Source organism: Rhamphochromis longiceps, linkage group LG1 (assembly GCF_057381845.1).
Source record: "Rhamphochromis longiceps isolate RC_006_pf linkage group LG1, R_longiceps_female_GT1.1, whole genome shotgun sequence".
Classification (NCBI taxonomy): domain Eukaryota; kingdom Metazoa; phylum Chordata; class Actinopteri; order Cichliformes; family Cichlidae; genus Rhamphochromis; species Rhamphochromis longiceps.
In genome coordinates this window covers 8,053,015-8,073,000 of record NC_140557.1, presented here as the reverse complement: position 1 = coordinate 8,073,000, position 19,986 = coordinate 8,053,015, and the positions used below count along the sequence as shown (strand labels likewise).

The following is a 19,986-nucleotide window of genomic DNA, read 5'->3' as shown; positions in this document are numbered from 1 at the left end:
TTTTACTTTGTATTTAAAGATGCAGAGGGCACAGGCTTGTTCTCGTAAATAAATTATTCACGATAAAATTTACAGTTATTGTAAATAATATTCATCATCCTGTGAATGGACTACAGATCCACCATCTTAGATACAGTTGGCAACAGTAGTCCTTATTCTGCTCTGCAGCCTCGATTAGCTTCAACGTAGCAGCACATGAAATACATTAGGTTCATAATTTATCGGACAAAGACGCAGGTTTTATGGTTTTTCCTGAAAACCACCACAGGTGAGTTTAAATCAAATAACCATGGTGTGATTTAAGTGCAGTCTTTGAGTCTGCACAACAAAAAGAAAAAGAACGACGTCTTTCAGTCTGCACTGTTTGATTTAAAATCCAACTGTGTCTTTGTTCTACAAATTATGGACCTAACTGCATAAAAGAGGCAGTGCTACTGTTGCCAGTTGTTGTCTGGATGGTGGAGTTGGAGTCTGACAGCTAACAGTTCAATCTATCTGGACCACAGAGAAACACTAGATAGAAAGGAACAGCGTCAGCCAATAATGGGCTAAATTGAATGGATCTTCATTTCACACTGACAGAAAAATAGAGAATAGATTTTAATAAATATTCAGGCAGCTGTCAATATTGCAGGAAAGCAGCAATTTATATCTATGAGAAATATTACAGTGTAACTGTCACATATTGTAAATTAAAGATAAAAAATATACTCTATTATACTACTACTATATATTTTCAGCCTTATAGGAAATATTTTTTCTGTAAATCCCATCTCTTTAAAGTGGATTTATTCTGCTCATTTTCACTTATATAGTTTTATTCTTTTAGAGTAGCTTTGGATTTGATTCTCAGTTGCATCTAATCCTCAGTTTTAGCTCCAGTCTCTTCAAAGCCAGGCTCCAGCTTTCTTCTGATTGGCTATCCTGTGTTTATAAATGGTTTAAACAGCAGGTGGGTGGGGCTTATGCGTCCAGAGGAGAGGAGAACACCTAGTATATACATATTTAGGATATCATTTTTCACTGGCATGATACAGAGCCACAAATATGAAAAAAACTGTCTGATCATGAGCTTTTAGAGGAGTCTTAAGAAACAACAATGTGTAGAACAGAAATGAAAAACACTTTAACAACAACAACAAAAACCTCTAAAAAACATGTTTCTCTTACTGTACCTCATCAGCTATCTGGTCTGCACGTGTCTGCAGATCGGCCAGCTCATTGCGCATGTCCGATTCGTCTGCCATGACGACTGTTGTACTTTGACGTCAAAGAAGAAAAACTAGAAAAATAGAGAGAAGAAGAAGGGGAGAAGCAGGGTTAGTGCACCAACAACACAACAAAATCTATTGCACAAAAGATGCTTTGAACAGCAGACAAATCACAGGGAAGAATCTGATTTCTGAAAGTAAGTTGTTGTTCAAATTAAAAAGCAAAACAAAACAAAGAGACACATGATGCTGTCATTAGTGGGAGTGTTTTTGCTTCAGGACTCAGCCCAAGTTTGAGTGGCCTCTGAGTTGGAAGGATTATCTACAGTGGGGCAAAAAAGTATTTAGTCAGCCACCGATTGTGCAAGTTCCCCCACCTAAAATGATGACAGAGGTCAGTAATTTGCACCAGAGGTACACTTCAACTGTGAGAGACAGAATGTGAAAAAAAAATCCATGAATTCACATGGTAGGATTTGTAAAGAATTTATTCGTAAATCAGGGTGGAAAATAAGTATTTGGTCAATAACAAAAATACAACTCAATACTTTGTAACATAACCTTTGTTGACAATAACAGAGGTCAAACGTTTACTATAGGTCTTTACCAGGTTTGCACACACAGTAGCTGGTATTTTGGCCCATTCCTCCATGCAGATCTTCTCGAGAGCAGTGATGTTTTGGGGCTGTCGCCGAGCAACACGGACTTTCAACTCCCGCCACAGATTTTCTATGGGGTTGAGGTCTGGAGACTGGCTAGGCCACTCCAGGACTTTCAAATGCTTCTTACGGAGCCACTCCTTTGTTGCCCGGGCGGTGTGTTTTGGATCATTGTCATGTTGGGAGACCCAGCCTCGTTTCATCTTCAAAGTTCTCACTGATGGAAGGAGGTTTTGGCTCAAAATCTCACGATACATGGCCCCATTTATTCTGTCCTTAACACGGATCAGTCGTCCTGTCCCCTTGGCAGAAAAACAGCCCCATAGCATGATGTTTCCACCCCCATGCTTCACAGTAGGTATGGTGTTCTTGGGATGCAACTCAGTATTCTTCTTCCTCCAAACACGACGAGTTGAGTTTATACCAAAAAGTTCTACTTTGGTTTCATCTGACCACATGACATTCTCCCAATCCTCTGCTGCATCATCCAGATCGAGGGAGATTATCAGTGGTCTTGTATGTCTTCCATTTTCTGATGATTGCTCCCACAGTTGATTTTTTCACACCAAGCTGCTTGCCTATTGTAGATTCACTCTTCCCAGTCTGGTGCAGGTCTACAATACTTTTCCTGGTGTCCTTCGAAAGCTCTTTGGTCTTGGCCATGGCGGAGTTTGGAGTCTGACTGTTTGAGGCTGTGGACAGGTGTCTTTTATACAGATGATGAGTTCAAACAGGTGCCATTCATACAGGTAACGAGTGGGGGACAGAAAAGCTTCTTACAGAAGACGTTACAGGTCTGTGAGAGCCAGAGATTTTCCTTGTTTGAGGTGACCAAATACTTATTTTCCACCCTGATTTACGAATAAATTCTTTACAAATCCTACCATGTGAATTCATGGATTTTTTTTTCACATTCTGTCTCTCACAGTTGAAGTGTACCTCTGGTGCAAATTACTGACCTCTGTCATCATTTTAAGTGGGGGAACTTGCACAATCGGTGGCTGACTAAATACTTTTTTGCCCCACTGTAACATAGGATTTAATGTTTGAGTAAAAGTATGACTGCAAACTAAAATCCAGCAACATGTTACAAGACATTTACCACAACTACCTTCAACCTGCTGAATACAATTCTTACTGCCAATCAAACACAATAAAAATTACTTAGCACTTAGCTCTCTATCCAAAAAGCAGTTCTGGAGAACCATCCTGGCAGTGCAAAGGCAGGGAAGCACAGACTTAAATTCATTTGATCCAATTCAAATTAAAGCAAGATATCCCATTTACATTTAGTGTTACCATGCAACCTATAAACACACAACCCATCTGCACTGAGAAAACAGCTGAATTCACGATTTAAATATACCGAGATGACGCACGTGGAGGTGTACATGTTAGAACTGAGTGTGAATCTCAGTCACACACACACAGACTGACCACGCTTTGTAAAAAAAAAAAAAGTGTCTCACAAGCTGAAAGGTCACCTTATTCTGCTACTGTCTCCAAACTAAAGTAAGCCAGACAAAGGCACAGGTGTTAGCAGTAATCTTTAATCTCTGCATTGAAAAAAAGAATACAGCCAGCAGCACTGCTTCCCTTGTCCTCGGATGTACCTAGATCCGATCAAACTATGTGCACAATCAAGATGAGTGGAAACTTTTTAATTCCAGAGGTCCAAGGATTATATTTCAGTGTCCACATAGGAATCATGAGAGAACGGAACCTCGGTCTCTCTCTGATACAGGTGCTTTTTACTGACTTTCAGAATTCTGAAGTTAAAGCTTGGCAAAATTAACATTTACCACCTGCACTATAATCCAATTTTAGGGGCAGAAAACAACATATGTGAACTGCTATAACCAGAAAAGTATCATGGAAACACTGCTGTGACGGATGCCGTGAGTTCAAGCCACTACCCTGCTAACCCTGATCTTCTTCCTCTGGAACCAGTGATCATTTAAGATGAACGAGGGAGGAGTGCCATGATGATTCTAGTTAGAAGAAAGAGTCAGGACAGGAGACAGGGGTCTATTTTTGTTGCTCTGATGCACTGCCAGGCAGTTTTTCATACAGCCACACACAGTAGAGCCGGAGGTATGGTTCATGAAAAATATATGTGGCTGTTACTCCGCAGTCTGACAGAGTAAGTCTGCTGCTGGTTGGGACGGCACTGATGAGAGGCTGAGGAGACAAAAGAAACCAGCTCAGATGCTTTTGTTTCCTTCACTCAATTATGCCTGCAATGAGGCAAAGAATCAGGTCTGAGCAGATCTCATTTATAAGTGTAATGAATTTTTGTTTCTACTGCACAAATCACATTGAAGAGATTTTGCTGTGATGAGGCTTGTTGCTGATATATATTTAACCACCCAGCAGCTTTCAATTCAGGATCATTAAAGCTTTATGTAAGCTAATCTACTGCAGCGTAAAGTATAGCAAAGGGACCAACAGACCGTTGGTTTCTGCACTCTATAAAGCTTTGTGGTGGAGGATTTTTATTAGATTACCACTGCAAAATAGCATGTATGCTCATGATTAAAAGTGGAAGTTATTTTTCTACATTGATTGTAAGTCACCATCATTTTCATGTTTTATGACAATGTAAAACTCTGAATTTCTCATAAATTACACAAACGACCAGTTTTTGAGACATTCAAATGAGGTTTTCTGCCATCAATCAAGCATGGTCAGTTAGTGCTGGATGTTTGATAAAATATTGCCTATTTTTGCCCCTCCTTCTGTCTGTCCGCCTCTGCCTCGATCCCAATGGAGTCGTCACAGCCGTTAATAATTGAACATGTGCCGGGAAAAAAAGATGGAACGGAAAGAGAAAAATCAGTCCTTTTCCTCGTTCGTGCTCTGTGCGCGCGCACATGTGTGTGTTGTGTCTGCTCAGCCTTGTATGTAATTTTGCTTTAAAATATTTATGTTGACATTTTACATTTTAGCCATGTGACTAATGCTATAATGGAGAGCTGCTTACACTGAGTGCAACAGCAGAATGAGTTAGTTTACAGATCAACAGCATTACGGGTTATCTTTCAGATTATGAAAAAACCTTGTTGAAGTCACCTTTTATGTGTATTTTTTCAAACTTTTCTAACAGAAATTAGAAAGCCTGCAGTTCTTCTAGGTGTCATTTGAGGCCAAGTCTGAGACAAACTTTATTGCATTAAAAATCATATTAACAGGCTGGTGACAAACAAATAGTTTACCCCGTATTGTTAATTTCCCCTTCATAACAGCTGTGAGTGGGGTGGCAGCTGTCCCAGTCAGTATCTGCTGGGTGTCAACCATTACACTGAGCCAATAAACTGGGCTTCTTTGCTGTTTGTGTACTATCGGTGTCTTTTTTAATTGATTATCTGACTAAAATTAGGTCTTGCTGTGCATCCCAATGTGTGTGTTTGTTTTTTTAATGTTCCTCGACACAAATTTCCCAGTTTTATTTCATATCCCACAAGACATTTTTCATCACTCTGTGCTCACATGTAGCCTACTGATTTGGATTTGGAGTGGTGGGGGAATAAGTTCTCTTGACATTCATGCCAAATACAATGATATTAGTTAAAATACAGGGGCTGCCACTTCTTTCAAAACGTTATATTCCTGGCTGCCACTGTCACTACCAATGACTGTAGAAAACTGTTGTCTACAGTCAATATCACTACAAAAATATATTAAGTCTATCTATAAAATCTATTTCCTACTGAAATGCATTACTTATAAATTCCTGTTCACTAACAATAAAAAAACTGACACTGTAAAAAACATTGTAATGTCACAGTCCTGGGTCTTTGACCTAGAGTTTTGATTTTAACTTTGGATGTTGTATATGTGTACATCACATATTGTATGAGAAGTGTCATATAAACAAAGCCTTTTGTCTTGGGTCCCGTTTTGGCCCTTCCCATTATCAAATACAACACCATTAATCGTCATACTCTGAAGTGAAACATGTCTGAGTGTGTTTACAAACCCTTTGACCAGCAGCAGTACCTGAATTAAACAGTATTATAAGTCGTGTCAGGCCTGTACTCTCACATGTACTCTCAAACATGCTCTATGTTTTCTGTTCCTACTACACTTCAACACATCTACCCCAGTGTAATGTCCACTGTGTTATTGATCAGCCGTTGATTGCTTATCTCTTTGCAGTGGCAGAGCTTCCTGTTTACTCACACATTGCACAGCCTCTTCTACTTCTTTCCTATACTGACTGAGGCCTTTCTCACCCTCCTTCTCAAGCCATCGAAACTTTATAAATTTAAAAACATCTTGTTCATTAATTTTTAATGTTAAAGTACATTTTCATTTAAATACAGTTCAATCATATCGTATTTTTGATACTGAAGTGAATAAACAGTATAAACAGTGTATTGCATGTCCAGCATACAACCATTCATTTTCTAAATCAAAAGGCCGCTGGTGAGCTGGACTTTTTTTTTCCTTTTTTTTCAACCTTGCTTTTTTCTACTTCCCACGATGGGTGAAGATGACCTGCTCCCATAAAATCTTATTGTGAGTTATTACTCATTTTATAAAAATAATAAACCAACTTGTATTTTTGCTGCTGACTCAAAAGGACAGCAACACTCAATTGTTTAGTTCATTCTAGTTCACACAATAGCGACGTTTTTAAAAATGGCAAACCTAGCCAGCTACTTTTGAAGTTTCTTAAACATCATCATTATCACCCCTGTGTATGTGCTCAATACAAAAACAAGTCGCCATTCACAGACTAGCGTGAGATATGAATTTGTAGAATCACATCACCAGCATCTATTGAGACTTGCAGCCAGTCACTTCAGCATCAATAGTGTGAAAACATTCACCCAGTCAACAGAGATGTACACACCGACTCCAAAGAGTAACAGACGCTCAGCACTTATGTGTACATTGCACAGTGCTGTGGCTACAGAATAGGGACACAGTCAGTGTTTAGACTAAAAGGGGAAATTGTTGTTTAGCGGTGGCAGAACATTGACATTCGTGGGCAGCAACGGGCTACCCATAAACCTGCAGAGAGCCTCTGTTGTCAGATGGGGCCGTGTCAACAATATGTGGTAAAACCAGATCAACAATCAAACGACCAACCACGAGCAAGCATCCAGCCATCTGCTGCGACAAGTCAGAGATCATCGGCAGCGTGCAAAAATTATGCAAAATTCTTTAGGTCCTTTTGTTTTCATTTTGGAATTTTTAAAAATGTGGAACTGAGATTGTTTTGAATTCACTGCTTGAGCTGTTCGTGCTGTTGATAAATACGGTTTCATAATCATTACAAGAAAGTAAGGAGCAGCACTCAACTGTAAAAAAAAAAAGAAAAATCAATAATGGATGTTGGTGAAACAGCTTCAAGAACATGTTTGGAAAGCATGAAATAGTAATTATGTGCTTGGGAATATGCTAAGATTAAACGATAGCAGCTTTATTTCTCTTCTCTTTTTTGCCAGAACACTAAAAGAATTTGCATTAAAACTTTTTAAGCGTCTATTACCATGCCAGATGACAGGATAAACGCCCAATTCCATAACAAGTATGACTTAAAGTATATAAGCCTGTGGTGGCAGATACATTGAGACAAAGGTCCAGTATTTCTGACCAGTTTTACTGGGACAAGGGGGACCAGAATTAGCCAGGTGGTTTTTATTTTGAACAGGACTAATGCAAGTACATAGCATGGATAGGAGAATAAACCAGCCTTCACGGAGTAGGCATGATTCTTCAACCAGAAACGAAATCCAGTGTCAAGGAGCAAAAACTAATCGGACATATACAGTAAGCAGTGCTAGCTTGGCAAACTCAGCTAAATGTTTTGTTTATTTGACAGTAACCCACATTTAGAAAGAATTTTTTAATTGTAGCATGAAAAATGACCCTCCCTCTATGACAGTCGCTTGCTCTTTAACACGCCTACTGTATTTCAAAGACACACACACACACCTACAGTTGTCATAACACACGTTCCGGTCATTCCCATCCCCCCTCCCAACCTACGGCCTTGCTGCCTGTCACTCGTCTTGACTGACAGCTGCTGTAAGGCCTGAACTGCCAGGCTCAGCCCATGGAGAGATTACAGTCAGGGGGAAAAGAGGATTTAGTCTCCACTGTTTTCTCTGCTCTCTCTCTCTCATACACACACACACTCGCCTCTCAGTTTGCCGGTAGCTTTCTTTGTTTTGCTTCCTCTTCTTTCAACGCCCTCTGGATGTTTACAGTGTTTGTCCAGGAAAGAGGAAGCATATTTTATAAAAACTTTATAGTATTTACCGTCTTATCTGTAGCTGAATGATGTAATACCTGAACATTTGGTATAATTTACTACACAGGAAAATGGACGGGATCTTTAGCAGAATGAGCATCAAAACTAAATGTAATGGGTGAACATAAAGTTCACTGAAGACACTGAAAGGTCACTGATGAATAATTGATTGATAATATTAATAGCATTAATCCTGAAAGCTGTTGAAGGTAGATGTGGAAACAGGATGAGAGAAGGTTTGAAAATAACAAGGACATGACCTCGATGAGAGAGAGTGTTGATGTTGTGTTTCAGAATCAGACATTTCACATTTTTCATTATAAATATGCAGATGGTCCAAAGAAAAGAGCAGCAACGAAGCTCCAGAAGGAGAATGGATTAGGACTGTCACGATTAACACGCCACTGTGGAGCTCCAGTCGTGGAAGAATCTAGCGACAAATTATTTGAGTCAAAAACAAAGAAAAACAGTTAAAGGACACAAACACAAATCCCACTTTGAAAACCCCGCTTTAAAAGCATCTACCTCTATGAAAAATAAAATGTATTTACTTTGGAAAAATAAACATTTTCATCTAATAAAAACTCAGAGAGATATGACTAGCAAACTGAAGTCCATTCACATGATGAATCATATGTTTTCAGTGAGTTATTGTTTTAATATAATGTGTTTCTCACACGGTGTGCGTGAATCATCTTCAAATCATCTCCTCTGGAGTAAAGTGGAGCACATTTTCATATCTTGCTGATATTAAAACACAAAATGTTGCTGGAGCAAATTACAACAGGCACTTAAGACACACACCAGTGATTATTTATATATTTGCTGAGGTGTGCGCAGGTGAGGCAAAGCAAATAAGCCTTCGTTCATGAGCTGTAACACTCAGATTTAAGGCTGTTCTCTCAGTTGCTGTACAATATGCCTGATATACAGAACACACTGGCGTGCACAGAGGTGCAGGAAAGTTTTGTGTTTCCTTTCACTGATGCTAGTGTGCTTGAGCATTTGTTGTCTTCAAACTATAGACAGTATAAATGTAGGATGTAGGCAGCGTCACATCAACCGTTGCTTTGACACCGTTATAAAGCCTAAATTAGTATTTTCATTTTCACCAATGTTGTGTTTTGAAATTCCTTCTTTGTGACAAATGAGGTGTGGTCTAACTTTAAAGCCACAGGCTTAAAGGAGGATAATCCTCCTTTCTGACTCTTAGAATGACCAAAATTGACAAAATTGACTTTATACTTCTTTGTATCATTTGAAATAAGCAACTGAGTCCCGAAACTCATGAGAAAATGTTTTCAGAGGTTAAAGCTGAGGCCCATTCCACCTAAACTTCTATAGAACGAGAAGTCTTTTTGAACATCAGAGAGAAGGAAAGTTCTCATTTGGCTTCATTTTTCAGACTCAGAAGCTACGTCCATGTTTTATACTCTCTGGGGATGATATATGGGCGACAGCAGTTCCCCAATCACACATGAGTAACATAAATAAAATAAAAATAATAAACTCAACCAACCCTGATAGCTAACGTATCTAAATGGTCAGATTTAATATATATTACCAAAGCTGAACTAAAATTGTTGCTACAAAAAAAAAAACCTCACACAGTGATCAAGCACGGTTAGCATCCCCCTAGTTGCACCCAAGTTTGCTGACATGATCCACTGGCATGTGAGTCGGGGGATCATGTCAACATGTCACTGGAGGAAATGAAAAATGCTGAGGTCAGCTTAACACTGATTCGTCACTCACCATGCTCATCACACAGCAACAAAAATCATCATGTGCTGGCTTGTTTCATATCATATCGTAGCTTCACATCAAAGGCTTCCAAACAAACAATAACTGAGTCACATCTAACAAACACCAACATATAACCGCAAAGAAATTTTTTTAGAAGATGTTAGCACTAGTCTGCAGTAAAGGAACAAAATAAATTTAGATACAACCATAAGTGCACAGTTACACTCTATGCAACATTAACACAGGACAGAATCAGGATTTAAAAAGTGAAGAGGCTCATGTTTAGCATCCAGCAGACTGTCAGTCTGTTGTGACAAACGGCCTCCGTTAGACCGAGTACACCGCCATCAATCAAGTGCCGTGTTCATTGGAGATAAACAATGTTTGTGAAGAAAATAGGACATCAGGACACCGTGGCAGCACTGAATCTGAGAGTCAAGAGAAACGAGGTCAGTCCATCAGTTTGTTGGCTGTATGTTTCTCACAGGCTTATAGAAGCACTAACCTAAACCTGAGATTTATATGTTTATTTATTGTATTTTTAGGATAGCTGCTGCACTTTTCCTTCTCTTTCATATGGGGGATTTTTCAGGTTACTTGGGTTGCTAGTGAAAATGAGCACTTCTGTTCCTATAATCTTCCTTTCTTTGCATAATTGCAATGAAATCTGGATGTGCAGTACTTAATGGCACTGAAATGAAGACTGTGGAGTCACTGGGTTTGTGGAAAGGTTGCAGTTCCGCCCAGCAAGAAAAGATTTCTCACACCTTTTGTTCTCATTACTGCAGAAATCTCTGGTAGTGCACCAGAAGCGCTGAGGGTACCAGAGGTGACATTAGTAATTATGAATAAAGGCAGAAAACAAATCTCTATTGGGATGACATTTAACACCCTCCTGTTCACTCACTCCCTCCTCTATTTGAACCAAACCTGACTTTTTGTATTGTTTCACTTCAGTGCCTCTGGAGCTTCTGCACAGCAGTAGATAAATGAGACTGCAACAAAAAGCTTCATAACACTGACAAAAGTCAGTTTTTATAAAACAGGCATGCGACCAGTTTTTCCTTGTCATTTTCTGTCCTAATAATAATTTGCAGAAACACATCACACAAAAGAAAATGTGTGGGAGAAGGTTAACACTTCTCTAGACCGAGAACCCAAGAAACTGAAAAAAAAAACCCCCACATGTGATGAACAGGACCAAGGACAAGAAGGCGAGCAGCAGTGGAGCAGATACTGCTGCGTTTGTGTGTTAAGGGTGGGACGAAGCAACATCCACCACTTCAAAGCATAACTATGTTTCATTATTTATTGGATGGAGCCAGGTCAATAATGCAACAGCAGTGTGCTACACACATATACTGTGTGTTTACAGGTGCTTTTGCACTCTTTTCCAATCCTAACCTGCTGACACATCATATGTGCAACATGTGAACATCTGGATAAGAAAGATAAGATGCAGAAACACTCATGTAAATACTGCTTTTGATTTTAAGCCAAACAAACCTAACGAAGGAGGGACTGAAAAGTTCATCTCCTGATTGCCACTTTGCAGGTTTACACCTCTTACCTGCTGAAACTCAAATGCAGGTATGTCTTTGCAGCAAACAACATTATAATGTATATGCTTTAATGATAGGCATTGGCAGTTAATGTGTTATATCATTTAGTTTTTATAATGTGTGAAATTCTTTGACTACATTATGCCAAGTCATCCTTGACCTGAAAGATCCTGGAGGTAAAGTGAATAAATACTGTTTACATATGCAGGTGAGCTATTTTTTAGTCAATAAAATATTAGTTAATAACGTTTTTATTGTTGTGCATTGCAAAGCCGTGACATCCGAATCCATGCAGTGGAGGTTTCTCTCCCTCTTCATATAGCTGACTTATTTTGTGTGAATTCCTGAGATGTGACTTCTCTCCAGTTCCTGCCAGTTCCTTTGTTCACATACCTGACATGCATCAACTGATCACCAACGGGCAGTATATGAACCCCAGCTCTTCAACCCTGGACAGTGTTTAGGGAATAAGTTCCTCTCTAGGCTTGCAGTTCTTGTTGTGACCTCTGATGCCCTCAACTCTCTTCTCCAGATTTTCCACCTGCACCTTCCGTGTCTGTTATAGATCCCAGAGGCAAACTACTTGCCCCGCTTCCTCTGTAGTTCAATAAATCAGTGGTTTTTAAAGGTTTTTTTCTCACATGCCCAATATAAGAATCCCAAAAAGCTTGTCTCATTTAAAAAAAAAAATACATTTTTAACAAAGATCTAGTTTTACATCTCGTCTGCTGTTGCTCAGCGCAGTACTAGTGGGGTTCACAGTTTGAGAAACACGGCATGTTTCCTGTTTTGTGGGTTTCAGTGTTCGGACTCAAGAATAATAAAACTGTAGGGGTTCTAAATCCTGTGCAGGCCTATTTGTTTTTAAAAAAAATTTAGGAAATTGGAAAGAGAAATCAATAAACTAATCACTAAATATAAAATCTCAATGTCTATCAAGATCAACATCCATCCTACGCACGGAAAGCTGCGTAACCCTGCAAGGATACTTTTCCATCTTGCGTCAGACAGACTGCTGTTGAGATGAAAAGGCTGATACCTTTCCATTTCACACACACACACTCACAAACACACTCATGCTCAGATACACTTGCATCCATCCCCCGTATGTACTAATGGCTTTTCAAGTTGATTTTCTCTTGGCTGGGCAAAGCTAAAAGTAACTGTAGTGACTCAGGAGCTAAAGTGGCCACTGACACTTGATTTATTACATTATCCATTCTCAGACAACCTTTGTATTACATCAGATAAATCCACACGATAGTGAAGGATCAGGATTTTTACAGTATCACCTGACCCAAACTGATCTGTTGGATAATTTGAAGCTTATGCAGAAACAATGTGTCTGTTATATCGGTACAGACAACAACAAAAAAAATTGCAGAATTCCAGTCATAAAAACCACTCCTGCATAAACACTGTACCACCATGTTGACCTATAAACAATAAATACACGTGCCAAGATGTGACCTGGACAGAGAGCATGATGAGAGCCTGAGGGCTAAACCATTCAGACAGTTCACCCACCCGTTTACGCCTGACTGCTGCTGCTGCATACATGGGCCAACATCAAAACATGCACAAATGCACAGACCGAGCAGCAGCGGCAGCAGCAACCTCTGGGGCTGAAAAACAAAGCCAAAAGAGTTCCTCTGCTGGTTGCTCGAGGCTGTCTCCAAATGTGAGTAAAACCATAGACTCCTTTGGTAAAATATGCAACCTTACTACAGAAATAAGCATGTTTACAACCTGCTACAAAAAGAGTTTGGGTCTCTATAGCTAATTTCTGCACAGGGGTGAATTTTTATACAAGTGCCTTGACTATTCGAGTGTGAGTGTAGATGTAGATATTAGTCAAAGTCCTTAGGCATAAACAAAAGCGCTGTAGTACTACTTATAGTAGAAAGCGCTTTAGTGCTCAAATTGAGTAGAAAGACACAGCGCTTTGTGACTACCTGTCTATGAAAAGCACTTAATAAATAAACTTTACTTACTTACTTACTTACTTATAAGCACCAGTCCAATGGTCTGCTGGCCAGATATCTGCAGAATTATTGAATTCATAGTGGTGTAAAGCACACCCACTCTGGAGTAGTGGAAACACATTCTGCATACTGATAAATAACACCCCTCTACGTGGCAGTTTGATGGATGAGTCTGGGTTTGACAAAAGCTAGAAACATTACCTTCATGACTTCACTGTCCCAGCTGTGACGTTTGGTGGAGGAGGGATAATGGTTTGGGGTTGCATTTGGGGGGCTCGCCTTGGCTCCTTAGTTCCAGTGAATAGAAATCTTAATGTTTCAGCTTAACAAGATATTTTGAACAGTTCTGTGCTTCTAACTTTGTGGGAAAAGTTAGGAGACACTGGAAAATTCACTGGAAAGTCCTCCAAGAAATGTGAATTTAAGATCGGGGCTTGCAAAAGCTCCTGTAGATGTAATGTCAAGGTGGCCCAAAGCAAGGCTTCTAAAAATTAAAGAAATTATGACTTTTAAATTAAAAGGACTCAAAAAAGCAGGATGAATGTCAGTTACTGAGAGAACAGCTTTATAATCAAGCCTCCTGACAACCATCCAGGTTGACCATAGTGGTGGAGTGTGAATGGAACAAGCTGGTGTCCTGCCCAAAGCAACGCCCGCAGTGACAATATGGCTATAACGAATTAACACATTCCCTGTGGAGAGGCAGGATAGACACACAGAGAGAAATCTGCCGTGGAAAATCATTGAGGAAAAGCATAGGAAAATATTAAGACTTGTTATTTTTTTAAAAAGCCACCAAAATGGCTTCATTTCTTATATTTTCCATTTATGCTTCAAAATCAAAGGGATTTATATATTTCTAGATAAACTGTACTGTAACGTGATGACTTCCCAGCCAAACATCAATGACATAAGAGGCAAATGGTCGACCACCTGGCAACAAGCATACAAAAATGCACCTTTTAAGATGCCAGGCTCTGATTTTGACACCTTTAGGAAAGCCAAAACATATGGAGGGGGCAGGTTCCCAGCATTCAGCCATTTTTGTCTCAGCTGAGCAGGGATGATGGAGCAGATTGCAATTCTGATATTTCCTCGTTATATAATCCAAAGTAGAGACAGACAGGCAGAAAGCTGCGGTTCAGATTAACAGAGAAGCAGACTTATGGAAAGACAGACATGAGGAGGCGGAGTAGCTGGTCAGAAAGAAAGTACACATTAAACTTTACATTAACACAGCCGGTTAAACTACTTTGCACAATTAAAGACACATTATTCCAGTAAAACCTTCCACATATTAAGAATAATATATAAAGCATCTACCACGCTCTCCAATTTTATGGCCTTTTAACTTTTACGGAGCGTCACAGTATTGCCAATAAAGTCGGCAGACAGAACAATGCGCAGGCAGGCAAACGTGGCAGTGTCGGACATGCAAGAAATTCAAAGCAATCATCTGTGGCCTCCAGGGATAATCACTGCAAAGCCCCACTGTCCCATTCACTGAGGATAAAACCCACTGGATTAATCTGCAGGCCTACAGAACACACACACACACACTTACATAACACACAGACCACTCTTCCTCTCTTTTGCATGCTTTTCTTTCACTTTGACATTCACAGCCTCTCTCTCACTTCTGCTCTCACAAACACACACAAAACCTAGAGCACACACACACACACATGCGCACACAATCTCCTCTCCTCCATTTCTTCTCTACATGTATACATTCAAATGGACACCTGTCAGTATACGTCTCTGTGCGCACTCATTTAGACATGCAGATTGTTGACAGGCACATATAGAGCTGTATATATTAGGTAAAAACACACTCTTCTGTTTGTACGTGTGACAAATGGGGGAAAAGGATGTAAAAACAGCATGGTTCTCCTCCTGCGTGGACAACAGGATTAGAGTTATCACATGCTTGTGCTAACAACAAAAACATAAACGTCCTTAAAAGATAATCGCGGCTTCTTTGCAAAAGGATTTGTACTTTTGGTGTTGCACCGACTTTAACCTTGCTGTAAGGGTAAAACTGAAGCCATCAAAGGAATCGAGTTACTGCAACTCGATAACGCCATTGTGATCAATAAGAAGGATCATATCACCATTTTGAATGTTTTATAAATGATAATTTGATGAAGCACCAGGATCAAAATACAGAACAAACAACATTAAGTATTTCTTTGTCTATCCTTGATGTCTAACACATGCATAAACTGCATCTCTTATTTAGATATTTGCAAAAATGTAAGAGTTTTAATATGTATTTTAACATTTTTACATCCATATTTACTTGTGAAAAGACGTGTTTTTTTACTGAAACAGATCCACCCATTTCATCGAACATACTGTGATTGGAGGTAAAAGACAAAGGTGCCTTTAAGTTACATTAAGTTGGCCAGACATGAAACAAAGTGTTAAAGAAATGTGCAATAATCTTTAGATATGAAATCTCGTGTTCCGCATTTAGCATTTCAAGTTCTAAACCAGTAATTGCTCTTTGTTGGTGCTACTGCTGCTGGATTCTTTAAAATTAGAAGTGCACAGATTTTGAAATTCTGCATTTACATTTGCCAAGACCAATTTTTTGCTTGTTTGCTTTGTGTTTGTTGTTATTTTGTGTCCGTAGATGCGCCTACCTTAGTTATAATGAGTGGATATTTGAGTTACGGTTGTCTTCCTGTCATCTCAAAATCATCTTCCTATTCTCCTTTGAGCACTGGGATTTTCACCCAGTAAAGTGTGATTATCTGATTTGATGAGGGCAGTTGAACAGGTGTCCCCAACAAACTGGTGAGTGTATATCAGTCTATTTCATCTGTAAATTGTTTTGTATGGTGAAAAGAACTTAAACTGATAAAAACTCACCCTGTTAAAGCTAAACTCTGTAAGCAGCACTCATTCTGACTGACTCAGCTTTAAAAATTAACCCTGCGGGTGCAATCAAAATATACTGGAGGGCTTCTTAAAACATCTGCCCCTCTCAGCCCTAGATTGATAAATGATGTGCTGCCCAAACTAGTTTAAAGAGTGCATGTGTTTATAAAAACCTCACAGGGTAAAATAAAAAAGGGAAGTCATTGCCAGAAGAAGATCCCCGCACTCATTTTATTGCTCAAAGTTAATAAGTGAGATTGTGATCTGGGCGCATAATCACTCGGGTTTGTCTATCATGTGGCAATTTCACAGACGATTGCACTGAAATTTAACAGGAAGGCGTAAAGAGCAAAATGAATAAATAGCAAGGGGAGTACATTTAAGTATCGAATGAAGAGGAAGGAGAGGAAAAGTTTGCTACGCTGTTTGTGGCATGTGTGCGTGTTTGACAGATGTAGCGGGAGACTGGTGGTAATTTCTCACCTCTTTGTGGGCAGGGTGACAGAGTGGTGAGTGATAGGTGCTGTGGGGGAGGATGGGGGATTGATCATGGTGGGGGGCAGGTATGTGCTAATGAAAGCAGGAAGCACTTTCTCACCAGGAAGCTAATTATTTGAGCACCCTGGGTTCATGTTAATCATAACATTTCGGCTCCAGGAAAAGCAAACAGCTGCAATTAACATTTCATCAACCAAACCAGTTACACTTGGTTCACTGTACACCAGCTTTCAGCAAAATCAGGACACAACTGTAGGACACATTTAAGATTTCTTAAGGTGAAAAAACAAAACAAAAGTAAGTTTAATAAACTGAAGAAGAGCAGAATATGTCCAACAATAATCCAGTACATGGAAAAACCAAAACTCAGTGGAATAACTCCAGAAAATAAACCAGGAATCCTACAGGAGCAGACCATAAAGAGAGAAAGTGAAGCAAGTGAAGCAAAGCAACCAGAGACACAAGAAAACATATTATCAAAGTAAAACAGGAAGTAAGGGAGGAAAAAATAGACAAGAAAACACAGGAAGTCCTAGGAAAACATTATTAATTAAATTTAACAAATTGTTAGAAGTAAAGTTCACCTGTTGCAGCTGAGATTGATATTTTTTTTACATGCTGGATGCATTTGCACTCCATAATTTAAAGCAGCAGCAAAACCAAAATACAACATAGGACATAGAATTGACTGGAAGTTGGATATGCTTCAATTAGTCCATGTTGGGTGTGCTGCAGTCATTTCCTGCCCTAATTGAAATATCCACCTGTTTACATCGAGTTACAAACAACACCAGGCTGCCAAAAAAAGACAACACACACACACACACACACACACACACACACACACGTGTTGATCTGCTTAAGAGTCGGCCTGAGCTCTTTGTCCTCTCTGACATTAACACAGGTGCACATGCAGGAAGGGGAGAAAGACTGGAGCAGTTTCTACTTTAACTTGAGTTAAATTCATAATCAAAATTCATAACAAAATTCAACCTTAATGTCGCAACTGCGCAGCTTCAGTCATAGGAGTGACTATTGTACACGTTTTCTCAGACAGGGCCTTAAAAACTAGCATCTTTAAAATAATTATTTCAAAATGCTTATATGCTGACCTCTGATCTTTTTTTTTCTGCTTCTGTTTTTCTTGCACCTGACGCTCCTAACCGAACATCCATCTTTCCCTCATGAAAATGATCTGTTACCATTAACGGCTCCCTGTTCACTGTGTCTGTACGGTCCTCTGGAAAAAGGAAGTGAAGGAAAGGTGAAAAGTCAGACCTCTGGATTAAAACAGATCTGAACCACAAACAGCCTGGCCATTTTATAAAAACAATAAGTGTGATAACGAATGCTGTCTCACTTGTTTCCAGAGCGCAGAAACTAGATTCAGGTATTTTTCACGACTTACTGCTTCAGTTTGCCTCGTTTCACGAATAGATTAACTTCAGATTTTCATTTTTGGGGGGGCACTTTGAGAACAAACGTTTCGCTTTGTGCGTAAAGTGGTTTTCAGCGTGTTTCAGACTCGGGAGCTGTCCAAGGTCCTGAACCTGCACACGGCTTTTCTGTTCAATGGCCAGCTACACCTACAAGCTTTCAGAAAAATGAAAAACAAGATTACACAGTCTGTGTTATCCTGTTGTTTAATCCTTACATAAAACAACCACTCTTCCCCTGTGACAGAAAACAGGAAACAGCCAAAAGTTCAAACAATTCAGCACAGAGTCGCTACAAACACAACAGAAACACCTCAGCAACATGGTCCTCGTTTCCCCTCAGATATCATCACCTCACAAACAAAAAATAACCTAGCAAATATGACGCGTTCTTACAGCTGAGAACTCTGTCACGTCCTGGGACGTATAAACTGCTAAAACCTGAAATCTGGAGAATCATTCAAACTTTAATTATCGCTCTTCTTTTGATTATTCTGTGGGTCAAAATGAGAGGATTAAAAAATCGAATTAAACCGACCTGGTTAAGTTTCTTCGGCTCTTTCTCTTCTTTTTCTTTTGCTGTATGTTTGTACAGGGTGAAGATGTCTGTCCGTCCAGCCGCTCCGTTCAACGGGACTGTCCCCGCCCCCCAACCCCCACGCCCTCCGCTGGATCAGCACCGCCCTCCCCCTTAACTGCCATAGCAAGCGTTAATCTCCGCAGGTCTACTCATCAAACACTTCCTGTTAATGACTCACAAAATAAAACCTGTGAAGGAACTGTGTAGTTACTTTAAGTGAAAACTGTGTATAACGTGACTGGTGTTTGGTCATTAGGAGGTGCATACACAGGAAGTGGTGCTGAAAAAAACTTCCGACATCCCAAGAAATCCAGGACTATTTTTAAAGGTGGCAAAGCAACAACACTACAAGTCGGAAATGTCGAAATATACATGTCATACATAGATTATAGCACAGGGTAAATCCACGAAATGCTTTACTCCTGTTATTGGAAGGAAATATAAGTGAATAATACACATTTCCCTAACATTTGTGAAAGATCCCCGGTTTGATTACATGGGAAGACACAAATTCCTTGAGAGTTGCATTAAGAAGGACGTAAGGCATTAGGCACAAGTCAACCAGGCAGTGCTACCTGCTCTCCTATTAGATAAAATATAAGATATATAGCAACACAGCTACTTCTGACAACAATAATAATAATACTAGGTTTGGTTTTAATTTGACAGTCATGCCACCTGTTTTCCTGTCTCATTGACGCCTCTCACAAAATGGCCGCGCCCTCTGACGTCAGCGGTAACGGATAAAAAGGTAGGTCAGCTGCGCGCTGCCCAAAGCCATGTTGGCTGCAAGCTGCTGTCTTTCTGCATTGATATCAGGCAGAGCTGCAGGCTGATCTGCGCAAACTGCAGATTATTGTCTGTGATCTAAAGTCACGGTGCTTTAGTCCGACTGTTTACTACTTAGAAAGCAGAGTAACTGACAAAGAAAACTTTTTACTGAAGGAACTCAAATGAAAACAATAATAAATGTGAGAAAGAAAAATCTGACAAATCTGACTTTTTTCAGTGCAGGTGATTAATGCGATTTGAGGGATAGATAAGAGAGCATTCAAAGAAAATGTTATTTATTTATAGAATATTTCTGACATAAATCCAAAAGCGTGTAGTTCAAGTTTTTTTCTATTCTTTTTTTTAAAAATTGGTATACAGAAAGAT

General features: G+C 39.5%; 1 protein-coding gene across 1 annotated transcript in view; it reads right to left on the bottom strand.

Annotated features, from left to right (window-relative positions):
• LOC146678222 (synaptosomal-associated protein 25-A-like) overlaps positions 1-18,885 on the bottom strand; it is a 41,606-nt gene extending 22,721 nt beyond the window's left edge. The window contains exons 1-2 of the mRNA XM_085420083.1: positions 18,787-18,885; positions 1,176-1,282 (exon numbers count right to left, since the gene is read on the bottom strand). Coding sequence (XP_085276209.1) covers positions 1,176-1,247 — 72 coding nt within the window. The 5' untranslated portion in view covers positions 1,248-1,282; positions 18,787-18,885. The remainder of the gene's footprint in view (positions 1-1,175; positions 1,283-18,786) is intronic.
• Positions 18,886-19,986: the final 1,101 nt, after the last annotated feature.